A 15679-nucleotide genomic window follows, 5' to 3' on the forward strand; every position below is an offset into this window, starting at 1 on the left:
ATGTCAAAGTCCTCCTTGCAGCCTTCTCCCTTGCAGCTCTTCCTCTCCCACTTGCGGGCTTCACAGCCAACTGAGTTTAGAGCCTTTCTCGACAGTTTAACAAGCCTGGTCACTAAGATTTCTTTCCTGTCTGGTCACCAGGGTTTCGTGTCCTCTGCCCTTCAGCCTCAGGTGGCTTCTCTCAGGACACCAGCCTGCAGAAGCTGACTCCTTCCTAGCAACATCAGCTGCACAGCCAGGCACTGGTCTGCAAGATGCTCCCAGATGGGCCTTTCCCCCTTAGCAGAAGGGCTGAGAAGAACACCACCAGAGCCCCCCCACTGCCCCAACACTTGCTCCCAGAGCCCTATAGCCACATTTTATCTGCTCGAGGTCTCCCTTGACTAGTGACCATATGAACAACTGAGCACCAAGGAACACAGTTGCTGGAAAGTTGGACAAGGCTCAGCAATCTTTCTGGAACATGACAGATTTGGGCAAGGCAGCAAATCTCCCCAGAACAGGTCTGGCTGGCAGACAGGTGCTGCAGTGCCCAATAGCAGGGGAGTTGCTAAGCACTAGCATCCATCACCGATTCTAATATTGTTGGTCCTGATCTGCAGGTCTGAAGCTCACAGATAGAGTCTTCCTCTGATGGTACTCACTCCTGCCGGCTCAACAAGGCCACAAATGTGTTCTCTAGATGAACCACTGCACCCTCACACTGCCAGAAGTCACAAGCTTCCCTGCCTCCAAGCAGGTTGGGTCTTCTTGCTGTTTCTGTATTGCCTTGATCATATCAAGACATTGAAAAGCTCTGTATTTTCAGTCCTGTGTCAGCTGAGACACAAAGTTCCAGGTTTCCAATGGCAGGTTAGAAGAAGAGATCCAAACACTACTTTTTCTCCAAATTAAAAGCTTCTTGGCTTCTCAGAGAGGCTCTGCACCAATAGCAGGCACTGAATCTTTGCAGCTCTCAGTGACTACTTGGTTTTGTGTTCAAACTTGGCAGACCATACATGCCTGAGAGTGGAGTGATTGAATAGCTTCAAGCAAAACAAAGCAAGTTGAATGTAACAATAAAAGCAAGTCCCGTGCTGAGTAAGAGAGCTTTCAGTAGAACAACAAAACCAGTATTTTAATCAGAGGACCACAAAAAGAAAGAAAGGGTAGGTAGAAAACACAGAAATCACTAACAACACTGCTTAACATGAGAAAGGAAGTTAGTGAAGGAGACAAGAACCAACCAAGCATAGTGACAGAACTGCACTGGCAACAGATATAATCTAAGATGTATCGTATTTCAACATATTGATATTAAATTTAAAATATTAAGTATTAAAATAATACTATTAAGGGATTTTTGAAGTATTTCGTTATTTTAAATCTGTTCAGTAGTGCAGATGAAATAATTTCAATTTACATCTTTTGCTTTTCAACCATTATACAAATTAATTGTAAAAAATGCCGCTTAACAAGTCATTACAATTACATATGTCTCTTATCTTAAAAACTGCACAGCAACATGATGTATTTTTAATGTTTGATGGGAATCCGTTTCCTACAGAGTAGACTGAGCAAGTTTTTAAAGCCCTATTTTTAGAAACAAAGTATAATTTTTTGGTATTCAAATTCACATCCTAATTAAGAATTACTCTAACACTTACATTGTTGTACTTACCTGACCTCTGATATCTATATCAGCATATTTATGGAGCAGGGCCCTCACAATTTCAACGTGACCTCCTCTAACAGCCCCAATCAGCACTGTATCTCCACTCTAGAAAAATTGTGAAAGAATATTGAAGGTGAATTAATACTACCTATCAGAAAGAAATGCAACACAATAAATGATAGCCTCAAAATATACATTATGCTTATTTACATTAAGAATTGTGCACTCATTTTAAAGAAAGATACAAAAAATAGTTCTCTGCAAAAAATGGGTATATATAAGAAAACATTCTGGACTCCATTTTTTATATTTTTTTGCAAAGAGATGAAATATTATGTATTTATGGCAAAACAAACACCCCAAAAATAGGTCCAGCTTAAACCACTATCCTAAAAAATAACAGCACAAATTAGTAATGAATATGAAAACATTCAGCCGTTCTCTATGTTCGTAGGAAGACCAACCACTCACAGTAATAACCTCTTTACGATCAGACAAGTAATTACTCACAGTAATAACCTCTTTACAATCAGACAAGAATGTTGGCTGTCTCCTTTAGATGTTTCACAGCTGACAAAAGATCTTCAAGAATTTTAAAGAATTTTATCCCTTTTTTGTGCAGATTTGACTGCTATCCTGTTTACATACACTACGCTGTTATAAAGAAAAGAAGTGAAAGGCTGATTTTATCTCAAATTGATCAAAGGAAAAAAAAAATTTGCTGTGGTAAATGGGAGTTGTATATACGTAAAACAAAGGTACAATTCTGCTTCAGACGTCTGATTTTAACACACTTAAGGGTCTGTCAGAAATTTCAGAAAATGAAATCCTGAAATTACCTAACACTTCTTTTATGATGAAACAGGAAGAATAAAGGAAAGTACAGCTAAATCACAGGTATGGAATTCAGTTAGAAAGCTCAGTAGTAGTAGATCCCCCAATCATAGTCATTACATACCTGGCTGCAAACCAAGAAATTTTCCTGATCAAAATCTACTCTAGTCTCTGAAACTAAGACTACTCATTGTTTGATATATTTTTGGAATAGTCAGCTGTACTGAAAACTGTAATTTATCCTTCCTAGAAGCACAGGAATGCAGACAGTTGTAGAATTTTTTTGTGAAAGAAGAGGTGGGAAGGGAAACTACAACGTAGTTTCTTAAATATTTGAAGTTTTGCTTTGATATGTGCCTGAAATCAAATTTGTTGTCACATGCAACACTGCAGCTCAGTACGTAACCATCTAAGAAATGCACTAAGCTGACACTTGAAACATAGGAAAACCCATCCAAAAATCCTTTTAAAATGATGAGGCAAATATTAGGAAATTTCCCCTCTCTTCTCTGTAACCCTAAACAATTTAATTTAGGGATTGGGAATTCAGCCTGAAGACCATATTACTGCTTTGAACTAAAACCCTGACCTTGACAGAGGCACCTAAGTTTAGGTATCTAACCAACCGAGGGCCCCAAGGGTGCAGTGCTTGGCCTGCCTCCAACACTTCAGAAAAACCTGACTATTAAGAGGGCACTGTAGACACTCCAAGGCACCTATATAAGCAACCAGATAAAAATCCCTGAGTGGCTAGCAAGCAGATTCACACTCTGGGCACTGCCCATACTGCATGCCTCTACTGAATGATGCAATTGCAGCTCAGGTACACAGCGCACCCTTCAACAGTTACTTTTACATGTCTTAACCAGAGCTCAAGCCTTCCTCCAATACACAGAACTTTCCTAGTAAAAAGTTTCATTGTAAAAGATAAAGGTAGATGCTGAATTAAATTATTATATTCTTTTTTATAATATCTATTGTTTTACAATTTTAACAGCCTACCAGATGTATTAGTATACAAAAACCTCACCCCTAACCTGCAAGTTAGTTCAGTATTAGTAATATTCCAGATATGACAAACATACAACCATAAATCATTTCCGTGCCCTATGGAAACTCACAATTCAAGAATCTCAAAGAAAAAGAGTAGTTTCTGTAGTTTAAACAGCAACATTTGCCATTTAACATACTTGTAAAATAGCAATACATAAAAATACCCCTAGGTGGCAGAAAAATTAGAAAGCCAGAAATTTGCGTACACTGGTATTTAAATATATTATTATTATTACACATATATAAAATCAGAATCATGATGAAAATGTACTCACTCTATCAGGAATGTTCACGTAAGTTCCAGCATCAAGAAGGTCCTGCACAATTTCAGTATGTCCTTCCTTTGATGCAATCATCAAAGCTGTATTTCCATCCTTATCTGTTAAGTTTACATTTGGGTTCCTTTTCAGTATTTCTTTTACTGAGTCAGTATAGCCACCCTTCACTGCTACAATAAGTGCAGTCATAGAATTCTGAACAAAACCAACAGATTTTATTATACAGTGGATATAAAAATAATCATTGTATCAGTTTAAATAACAAAAGATTACTTTCTGACATTACTTTCTCAACCATCCAAATGTTACTTCAGTTTTATGTTTTGAAGGGCACTTGCTATGCTTTTTTTAAAAAAGAAGTAACTTAAGTACTATAGTAGAGAACACTTCAAATGCAAACAGTAAAGCTCAGATCAATTTATTCTAACTCCCAAATGTGACATGCACAGTAAATTAATTTTCTTGTCATATGGGAACATAGTATTATCAGAGCACCCAGGTCTGCCAATACCACTCATAAAGAGGTTTTTTGAAGAACTTCAGAAATAATCATATGAATATCAAAAGTTGTCCTAATTTTCCACTGAACTTTAACTATTTTTTTTTATTTTGACAGGCACTTTATGTCTTAGATAACAGAAAATTAAAATATCTTATTTAAAAACAATATGCAGCTGAAAAAATTCTGAAAAGGCACAACAGCCATTGTTATTTTCTAAAGATGCTTTGTGTTTCATTTACTTCTCAAATAGCACTGAGTAACAAGTTGTTGGACAAATTAGGCTTGGGTACAGAATTAATTTTGATAGTGTTAACCTTCAGAGAACAACAAACTAAATCCATTTATGTTCATTAAGATGTACACTTTACATAACAGTGTGTCAACTGTCAATACAACTCACTAGTTAGGTAATATTAAAAGGCACAAAGAAGTTTAAATAATCCTCACACATCGTTTGCAAATAGCTGGAGAGTAATATACTCCAACATCAACACTTCACCTTGTTTCATGTATTTCCTGGTATTTGTATTATAAAATAAAACAGGACACATAGATGTATGTACCCACACCTTATCACCTGAAAGCAAACAGTTACTTACAGCTCCTTCTTGATCAACATCAGCTCCCATCTGCAGCAAGTATTTCACACACTCCAAATGACCTTTCCTCGCTGCCCAAACCAGGGGGGTGGTTCCATACTGCAAAAGCATTTATAACATTTTACCATATTGCTCTCTGTATTTAGTATCCCCTACAACCTAGTATTCATCCTATACTTTATTGCTTTAGTTTTTACCAAGATATAATTTGGTCTTACGAATTAAACACAAGCATTTGAAAAGCCATTTTAGCTTTTTCCTTGTAGATGATAGCTTTAAGAATTATTTTTCTATGCAGCCTAGGATAGCAAGGTTTCCAATCACTGAGAAAACAGAAATATGCTTCACGGAAATAAATGTTCACAACCATCTTCAGCATGCTATGGAAAAACTTCTTGCAAGTATAACAACTTACTCTAGCTCACTGATTCTAATTGCATGGGTAAAATATAACAGCAGGTGTTTTTCCAATCAAAAACTCACAGATTTTTATTTTTTAAATAAAACTTACTTTCACAAGGAATAGATGAAGCATTAAAGAAATTAAGTATTACATAAATATAACTTACTTTGTCAGAGCAGTTCACTTTAGCTCCATGTTGCAGTAAGAGATGCACTATATCTGAGTGGCCCCGTCCTGCTGCCCAGATAATGGGATACACACTGTATTGCTTAAAATTAAAAAAAAAGGGAAATAAAATCGTAGTCTTAATTATTTTTCATGAACAATATTGATCACAATGCTCCAAGAGATGATAGACCCATAAAAGAAGGAATACATAGAAATAAATCTAACTACAGATAAGTGACTGTTGCCTACTACATTGTCTAGATGGTATCTAGGAAGATGTCTGCTGTCTTGAATGAATTTTGTTTTAGAACTCCTTAAACAAGGTTTAAAAATTCACATCCATCTTTGTCTTAATATAAACATTTGTAACATAGGAGAGAAGCAACAGACAGCTATGTGATATCCCAAAGTAATCAGGACTGCAGATAGCCAGTCGCGTCATGCATGCAGAAGCTGCATATGCAAACCGGATGAAAGCGACAATCTGAAGGGTTGAGTCACTAGAGTTCTTCCTTGATGTTCCCTGTCGCCTCAAACACCAGAGAGCTGACAGTATTGTTAACTGAAGTTTCAACACGCCTATACTGTTACATAAAGTGCTTATAAAACGAAATAAATCTCAAAATCTTAGTTTTTTAATGCTCTCTTACATATATGCTACATATTTATATAATCTAGCCCATTTGGCAGCTATTACGAAACAATTAAAACAAATTACTGTTTCTAAATTGCACATATTAGTTAATCCATTAACTTCTACAGATGCAGAAAAATGACAACTGGTATACAAGTAGCATTAGATACACTACTTATCTTTTCTATTATTTCCTCTCCTGCAAATTTTAATCTTATTAAGACCTATACACTCATTTGCTTTAGTTAAAAAAAAATTTAAAATTAATCAAAAAACCAGTGGCTGTCATACAGATTATTAAAGCAATCCCTTAATAAATACAGTGATTAATGTTACACTGCAGAAAATGCAAAATATTTAATCAAGATAATAAGATGAGTGTACAATTCTGGACTTTGAACATTTGGGAGGAGGTGGCATTTAATATTAAAACTTACCATTCCTGTGATGTTTGGATTGGCTCCTTTCTCAAGCAACAGTTTAGCTACTTCAGTACGGCCTTTATATGATGCCCACATCAGGGCAGTCCATCCTCCCTGGCAAGCACAATTCAGAGAGATGTAAAAACTGAAAAATACTCTTTAGAAACGTCACTAATGACTCGTATTTCATTTTATATTTGTCCTACGATTGTTTTGCAAGTCCAAAACATAGTAAGGATTGACTACCCAACCTTGTAATCCTACTTATGTAGCATAAAATAATTAGCACGTGCATGAAAGTACTAACTTCCCGTTGTATGCAAAACTTGGGAGAATATCGTGTCCCTGCATTTGCTGTAAACACTCAATTCAGACTTCAAGCATATACAAATCCAGTCAGTGGATAAACAACCCAAAAAGCAAGCACTGTCTTAAAACAAAAGTCTAGAATCCAAATCAATTCACAAGGAGGGTTTACTTTCCATTTTTGTACAGACAGCTGGCCTTCATAAAGTAACGATGTAATGATGTGCTTCTTCAAGAAAAAGAAACAAATCACATGTCCTCTTAAGGGAGTAATAAGAGCAATTAATTTCAAACTGCATTGATGTGTTCGTTTCAATTTGTGCTTCTTAAGGCACTTGACAGGTCAGGTAACCAAAATTAGTTTTAAAATAACAGTATGCCTCTGATAACTGTAACCACATTTTTTATTTATTTCTTTATAATACATTTTTGGGGAGGTAAAAGATCCCTCAGACTGACCCAAGCCTAGAAATCAACTGCTGGCCATGCGGATGTGCTTAACATTACACTTAGAAAAAGCTAGGTTAGCAGGACATGGCAAAACACCTCAGCCTTCAGACAGAGTGGAACTTCAATTGAAGGAAGCACTTGAACTCTCTCCTAGTGGTTTTTCATACTCTTAACTTAAGCAGAACAAAATTAGTCCTTGCAGATACCTAATTCCCTCTTCAGTCAATAGAGACAAGCCTACAGGTCTTCAGAGGCATCTAACCTCCTAATCGTGTAAGCAACTTCTGTAATTCTTTAGGTGGACTGCAGTGTAGCACACACTTTCACATAGAAAAAAATTGGAAAGACAAATGAAAACAAATTCCAGGACTGGTATATGAATAATCATGGTTGTCCAGAGAAAAAGTAAACATGGACAGGTATCTTCTGGGAAAAAAACATTTATTTTACCAGAATACTTTTAAAAAAGCCACCACCACCACCACCAAAAAAAAAAAATAATCCCAACATAACAAACCAACACCTCTCACAGAAAACACACCCAAAAATCAAAGCATTCTTCAGTTTAGCTTTTTTCAAAACAAATGAAGAGGAAAAAAGCATCCCCAGAAAACAAGTTGCCTTTGTTAACATTAAAACAACTATTTTACAGCTGTAAAAACAATATTTAAATATATATTCTTTTCCATTTTAACAGCACTGAGTACATAATTTAAGAATAAAAGATCTTTGATTTCTTTTACAGAACTGAAAATCTCCAACTCTCAAAATTGTTGTTCTTATTAAAAACTATTTTGTTTTTACCGTAGATAACACATACCAAATCCCGATGCTCCAAACTGACATTATAATTGAGTAGTTCTGCTACAACAGCTGCATGTCCTTCTTTAGCTGCTGAAATAAGAGCCGTCCAGTTATCCTAGAAAAGGAAAAAATATTTTTCATAATCAATATTTCAATACAATTACCTTGTTTTTCAAGCGTTTAACCCGCAACAGGAAATCCACAACCCCTTAATAAAGCTGTCCTTTAAAAAAAAAAAAAAGTAATAAACTTGTAGACTACCTGCCAGTTATATACATGAAAATACAGACCAACGACTACTCCAGATCTCCCCTCCATTATGTCCTCTCCCACCCAATGTCTGTCACTTTCCACTCCTCAGCTCACTGCAGATTAACAACTTAAAAATTTTATGGAGGAAGCAACACCTACAAAGGATTAGAGAATGAGGTCAAGACATTGAGAACTGCTGGGTGGGGATGAGATGGCAACCAAGACCACAGAATGGCAGTGGTCTGTCTCCACATACAGTGAGTGACAGCACCCAAGAGGCCAATATGCAGGGGAATTTGGACCACAGCTTCTTATATTTATGATCACTTCAGGAGATACATTTCCGCTTGCATTACACTTATCTTCCATCCACTACTCAAACCATGTCTTGGTGTGGACCACTGTTTTATACGCTATACACACATAAACATAGCAACAGTTTATAAGGTAACTGTTTTTCCTGTAAGTAAGGAAATCCCAACCCATGCCACTTCATCACTGAGATGAGCAAAATCACTTGGACCTCATCTTTGATGCTGTATTTCTCTGTTCCATCCATCTTTTTATGTCAACTACTGCTACTATTATAGCTTCCTAGTAACTGTATTTCTCTGTTCCGTCCATCTTTTTATGTCAACTACTGTCAACTACTGCTACTATTATAGCTTCCTAGTACTAATTTCCCAGAAGAAACAGCAGCAGCATTCAGCAGAGACCCTCAGACATGTGAAACAACTTAAATATCCCTATTCTTCATGAGGAATAGAATCAGAGGAATACAGAGCCAAGAAATTTTATCCAAAATTTTTCTTATATATCATAATTTTCCACTTTCTTTTTTTTCCCCCTCCCCTCAATTCCTTTTCTTTTCCTGACTCTTGAAATTTCTTCTTCCTCTACTGTTAGGTACCATCACATAATGCAGTAATACTTACTGCATCTTCCAAGTTGCAATTAGCTCCCTTCTTAAGAAGCTCCTGGACAATTTCTAAATTGCCTTGCTCAGCAGCCAACATAAGTGGAGTCTGGCCATTCTGAAATCAAAATGATAGGAAAAGTGATGCATCAGGAAGTGAAGCAAACGACACACATACACCAACAATAAAAGGCCAAAAACTACAGAGGAACGTTAAGTTGATCCAGATTTTAATTGCCAGTGAGAAGGTCAGGTTTTCAAACCATGCAGTAAACTTGCAATAAAAACAGAGAATGTGATATTAAACACTGTCCCATAAGAGATTTAAAAAAAAAAACCAAACCCCAAACATTTCAGACATTAAAAATAGCTTCCAAAAAAAAAGTTACATTGTTAAATATTTTTCTTTCTGAATTATTTGCCCACTGAAGACATCTCTAATACAGCCTGTTACATCTTTACATCTTGAAGTAACTCAGTCACATTGTCCAGAAATTAATAAATGAAAAAAAAAATCTAGGAACCACAATGGCCATTAAAATATGCACACCGATTCAAAGTAACAGTAAGATTTCTGCTGAAGTCTTGGAAAAAAATAGCCAAGTTATATGCCACACTTTCATCTGACAGTATACCAAATCCAGACATCATTCCTGTCCAGTGCAACACGGGTTCTTAACAGACAGCCTCATCTCAGGGAAGATGCAAGATAGAAAAGCTGGTTTATTTGCCTTCAAGGATGTCTTAAAAGTCAGTTACAACTTTCAACCTTCCATCAGCCTTTTTCTGTGTCAGCAAACTTCTGAGATACAAATGCTCTGTATGATGGAAAGTAAAACTTACTAAATTTGACAGTAAATTTGTTCATTTCAACAACCTTAATAAATGAAGATAATTTTTCCTGACCTCTATTCTGTCTTTTCTCTGTACCATATAGAAAAATTATATAGTCTCTAAACAATGGAAAAGCTACAGGTTAGGGGTTATATACCAGCAATTTCCCTGAAAAGAATAAAAAAGCAGAATCAGAATACAGTAAAATCACTAATCTTCATTAGTAAAACAGTTAACAGTAAGATTAATAAATATATTTGATGAGTTTTTTCTACTCTTTATGTACAAAAAAAATGCATAGAAATACACTGATTCTTTCAAAAAAGCTTTCTGGTCCATCTGCTATTCCCTAACTAGTCTTCACAGAATCTTCCCCATGACATAGATAACCAACAGTATCACTCTGACAGGATATAACATAATATCTAACAGAGCAATTCTTTACAGGGAGAAATTACACTCTCTTGTAAGTTTGTGTTGTTATAACTATACATTGTATACATTCAAAATTATACTTTTGCTTTTAAACTATTCTTTAGGATCTATCAACAAGCAGTAGTATTCAGGTTTGATAATTAAAAAAAATTAAAATGCTCAAAAAATCAAGAGGAAGGAAAATACTACTTTTTAAAAGAAAAGAGCTTTCTTTGGAGGAGAGAACAGTCATAACTTTTGCTCTTTAAGATGAGTTCTTTATATGCACATTAATATTTTGGGAATACACATGCCAAGTGATTTGGGAAATCACGCGTGACAGATCTGACCACCTTCTGTAATGACAGCATTGGCTCAGTGGATGAAGAGCTGAGTGAGGCAGAGTGTTTACCCCACCTCTAGCAAGGATTTAGACACCGTCTCCCACAGCATTCACAGGCAAACAGATAAATTTATTAAGTAAATGGACAGTGAGGTGGACTGTAACTGGCTGAACTGCTGGGCTCAGAGGGTGATGTCCAGCTGGAGGCCAGTCACTAGTGCAGTACCACAGGGGTCATTACAGGGCTCCTGCTTAACCCCTTCATTAAGGGCCTGGGCAATGGGACATGTGTCCCAAGGTGCACCCTCAGCACCTTTGCAGCCAATACAAAGCTGGGAGGAGTGGCTGGGGCACCAGATGCTGGTGCTTCCATCCAGAGGGACCTTGACAGGCTGTAGAAATGGGCAGACATGAACCTTATTGTACTGAGTACCCAGGTCTTGATATTGGGGAAGCCACACAGGGTCTCTGTGTGGGACTGCTGGGACTGCCCTGTGCTGGACACAGCCAATTCCAGCTGGCTTCTACCAACCCACCTCAGGACGCAGGACTAGATAACCTCCAGGGGTCCCTTCCAAGCAGTGCCTTAGCCACACATACAAAAATCCCTGTTTTAGCATGAGCATTCTTCTTACCTCTTTCTGAACAGTTAATATTGTTACTGTTGTGACTGTCTTCCACAGGCAGGTAGCACAAGAGGATAGCACAAACCAAACCAGAGTATCTCTGCGCAAGAAGAGGTTGCAGATGGGAAAATGATCCCCTGCTCTAAAAGGTGTCATACAGTTGTAGACTGGCTCTGGTATTCTTAGGCAGATGTAAAACTTTTCTATAGGGGTACTGAAAACATCCTTCCCTTTTTGCTAAGAGATTCTCATATATAAGTTCAATTTTTTAGCAAATTGCAGAGTTTTCACCAACACAGAAACCAGAGATAATTACTATGCCTGCCTGTGAAATCCGGATCAATTCTCAAAAGTTGCCCAAGAGTCTAGACACTCCACAACAACTAAATGCTTGTATTTCTCACAAGCACATCCAAGTACTGTATATCTGTACAGCACAGCTAAGTCTAAGTATTGGAATATCCAAATTATAAAGGGGCACACCTGTGTCTTTTTAGGGAAATCCTTCAGTGGTGTGACCTTACAGATTAACACTCTCTCGCAGTCTGTGAGAGAACGGAAGACTCAGAATTGAAGATGCAGAAGGTACCTCAGTACCATGAGCAGAAGAGAAGAAAGAAAGGCACAAAGGAAAGTGGAGGCTGCTAGGATGAAAGCATATCACATAAGACAAGCATCTACCATTAGCTGCTAAGTAATCAACGTATCTGATATGAGAGAGACGAACATGCACAGGGTAAGGACGAGGAGGGAAAAACAGAGAGACTGAGACGTGCTCCACTTAACTGAAACTGCTGGTGTTAATCCAACAAAACTATCCATACACAAACTGGCTGGAACACACCAGTTTTTCTGGCAACTGACCACAGTTAAGATATAAAGGGCTGGTAACAGTGTGGGTGATCCTACCATTGGACAAGTCACTGCAGCCTGGGAGGTCCTGGCACGAGCAAACCTTGGCTTGCCAGCAGTATTTTTAGACCTACTCCACTGGCACTCCTGTTTTTGGTATTTTGTTTTTACCCAGAAAGAAAAGACATCTTGGCAGGTCCAAAACTGGAAACAGAATTGCACTCAATAACATTGAATTCCAACAAAGAGCTAGCACTTAAACAAAATTCCTATCACTGATATGTATAAGCAGCTCCCCCACTGGGTTTAAAACTGATGCAAACCATACATGTCTTCAGAAATTACCTTCTCCAATACAGTACGTCAGAAGACTGAAAAAAAATAGGTATCAGGGAAATTATCTCTGCAAAAAAGGCAGTTACTGAAACCCAGGAGTGCATTTAGTCCCATTAAGAAAAAAAATTTAGAAAAGAAGGCGAAGGCAGTGACACTGTTGATAAAGTCAACACAGACTATCTGTCTGATTCCAGCCATGTTGTTGAGAGGAATTACCAGCAGGGGGAACAGACGACTCCTCAGATACACAGCATGCCAGGTGGTGAGGTTCACCTGTGTGCTCCGAGACTTAAAAACTCTCCCTTCTCAAATACCTCAGCATATGTGCATACACAGCATGAAATGAATGTGCTGACAATGCAAGAAAACTGTCTTAATTGAAACCAGATCTAATAACTACAGTAAGGCTAAATTCTGTACGTTTTCACATTTGCACGATTCTTTTTGGTTTTGAGTAATATACACTATTCAACTTCTTTCCAAAAATATTCTTTCCATCTTACGCAGGTTCAAAAAAATAATGCAACAGAACATGCGTTTTCCAAGACTGACTTAAAGAAAAAAAAAAACATTGGAAAGCCAGTCTTGCATACACAACAAGGTGAGTAAAAAAACTGTCTGGACTGTCAGATTCAATGGGTAATGGTCAACTGTTCACAGTAACTGGTGCCCAGTCAGGAGGGTTTGGAGCTAACATTGTACCATCTTCATCAACACTCAGAACCATGAAACAGAAAGCGCTCTCTGCAAGTTTACGGGCTGCCCCAAGCTATGGAGAGCAGCTGATACACCAAAGGGCAGGGATGCCATTCAGAGGAAATTCAACAGGCTGGGGAAATGGGCTGACAACCTCCCTGCAGTTCAACAAAGGCAAACACAGAGATGGGAAGAAAGCAAACCCATGCAGCAGTACTGGCCAGGAACTGCCTGCCTGGGGAGCCACAATGCAGAAATGGGCATGGGGTCCTGGTGGCAAGAGGCCCATAAGTCAGCAGCACACCCCTGCAGCAACAAAGGCAAACCAAGTACAGGGCTGCATGAACAAGAGCACAGCTAGCCCTCTACTCAACACTGGTGAGGCTGAATCCAGAACACCATGCCCCACTTCGGGCTCCCAATCACAGAGAGACTGACAAACTGCAGAGTCCAGCAATGGGATCACTCAGATGGTTATGAAACTGGAGCATAAGACATGCAAGCAGAAACTGAGAGCTGGATTTGTTCAGTCTGGAAAACAGAAGAGTAAGGGGGCATCAGCATTGGTCTTACACTACCTAGACGGAAAGGGAATCTTAGAAGACAAAGGCAGATTCTTCTCAGAGACACACAAGAAGATCAGAAGCAACAGTCACAAGATGCAGCAAAGGATATTCCAATAAAATATAAGGAAAATGTGTTTAACCAAAGAGTGGTTAAGCACTGGAGCATTGTCCAGAAAGGCTGCAGGTTCTCCATCTTTTTGAGTACTTTCAAATCTTGCTTGTTAAGTCCCTGAGCGACCTGATGTAGCAATGAAGTCAGTCCTGCAGTTAGGAGCACGCTGAATCCAATGACCTCCAGAGGTCACTTCTACCATGAATTTTTCTGTAAATCCAAATATCTGAATATGCTACGTAAGTCAGCAAGGTTCCAGCTCTACAACACCGTTTAAGAAACCAGAACTAAAATAAAAATTGATTATATAAGCTGTACATCCAGATGAATGAAAAGTCCAGATGCTTACCAACCAGACAATCTACTACAGAGAATGAAATAAATTAGTCAAATCATCTCAACTTTTTTGTAAAATACACAGAAGAATTAGTAGTGCATCAAGATAATCTGAATTCTAAACATTGTGCAAAACAACGTAAACAGTCACTAGCAACAGACATTTGCGTGAATGAAACCTCCCAAGAAACTCTCAGGAATCTTTAATGCAGTGTAATGAAACCGCAGCACATTTGTTTAAATTGCTGGTGGTGATCTGCTCAAATCAGACTAAATCAGATGACAAAGCAGAAGCTAACAATTACCGCACTATGCCAGGATTCGAATAATCCACATTTAAACTCCCTATTTTGTATCAACACTTCCTGTGTAATGCTCGTAAAGTCACTTAATCCTCCTGGTTACATCTAGACTTACTTTTTGGATACATATCTTTTCAACCAGATGAGCATGTGCTCAGAGTAAATTGCAATATATGACCCTATTTGGATTGCGTAACAAAGTTTCTCCTGCCTGGGAACCAGAGTTGTTACCATCCCAGGTTTCACCCCAAAATGGACAGGCTGCAGAAATACAGGTATAATCTCCAGACACAAAGTAAGGATGGAGCTGCACTTTCCCACTCAGAAGAACACTCAAAAAACAAATACAATGAAGACGCCAAGGTGCTGACAGAGACTGAATACCATGTGTTCAGTCTGTACAATGGTAAGCAATCACTTGAAAATAAAAGTGAAATTTGTATATTAAATAAGGAGTATGATCTCACTAATTATTCATTCTGTAACTAACAAGCTGCAATATGAAACCGACCTTTCAAAAAGTCATCTTACCTCATTTCTCTCATCTACATCCCTGCATTTCTCGAGAAGCGCTTTCAGAGCAGGAACATTTCCTTCTTCTACATAGGTCAACAGACTCTGACTCATCAGACTTGCCATCTTCGCACAGTATTTAAAATGCTTCTATAACAAAGCTTATCTGTATTTCAGGAAAGGAAAAAAAAAGCAAAGTGTAAGTAAAGGCTATGAGAGTTAGCTTTGACATTAGAAAGTACGAATTGTACATGCCAACAAGTTACTGGCTGGATATGAATACCTGCCATTCTCCTCAACAAAATGCTGTGGAAACGCGCATTGAAACGCACTACATTTCAATGAAGAGTCAAGTGCTTAATATTTCTAGTTGTTAGAAAATTACACAACTTATTCCAATTTTTAGGTGTTGTCTACATACGTATTTTGAATTGAATGCATGGTAGTCATTCATTTGCACATTTTTTTTCTGCA

At 37.8% G+C, this 15679-nt stretch overlaps 1 protein-coding gene across 5 annotated transcripts in view; it reads right to left on the minus strand.

Moving 5' to 3' along the window:
- The window catches only part of KIDINS220 (kinase D interacting substrate 220), a 71542-nt gene extending 56171 nt beyond the window's left edge, over nt 1–15371 (minus strand). For 4 of the 5 annotated variants that reach the window (XM_035895352.1, XM_035895351.1, XM_009639796.2 and 1 more), the window contains exons 1-8: nt 15224–15371; nt 9295–9393; nt 8124–8222; nt 6563–6661; nt 5490–5591; nt 4921–5019; nt 3817–4014; nt 1661–1759 (exon numbers count right to left, since the gene is read on the minus strand). In XM_035895352.1, coding sequence (XP_035751245.1) covers nt 1661–1759; nt 3817–4014; nt 4921–5019; nt 5490–5591; nt 6563–6661; nt 8124–8222; nt 9295–9393; nt 15224–15331 — 903 coding nt within the window. In that variant the 5' untranslated portion in view covers nt 15332–15371. Of the gene's footprint in view, nt 1–1660; nt 1760–3816; nt 4015–4920; nt 5020–5489; nt 5592–6562; nt 6662–8123; nt 8223–9294; nt 9394–15223 lie in introns of those variants that run through there. The other variant, XM_035895353.1, reaches the window with a different exon arrangement.
- Between the last annotated feature and the right edge of the window lie 308 nt (nt 15372–15679).

Source organism: Egretta garzetta, unplaced genomic scaffold (assembly GCF_000687185.1).
Source record: "Egretta garzetta isolate BGI_Z169 unplaced genomic scaffold, ASM68718v1 scaffold15, whole genome shotgun sequence".
Classification (NCBI taxonomy): Eukaryota; Metazoa; Chordata; class Aves; order Pelecaniformes; family Ardeidae; genus Egretta; species Egretta garzetta.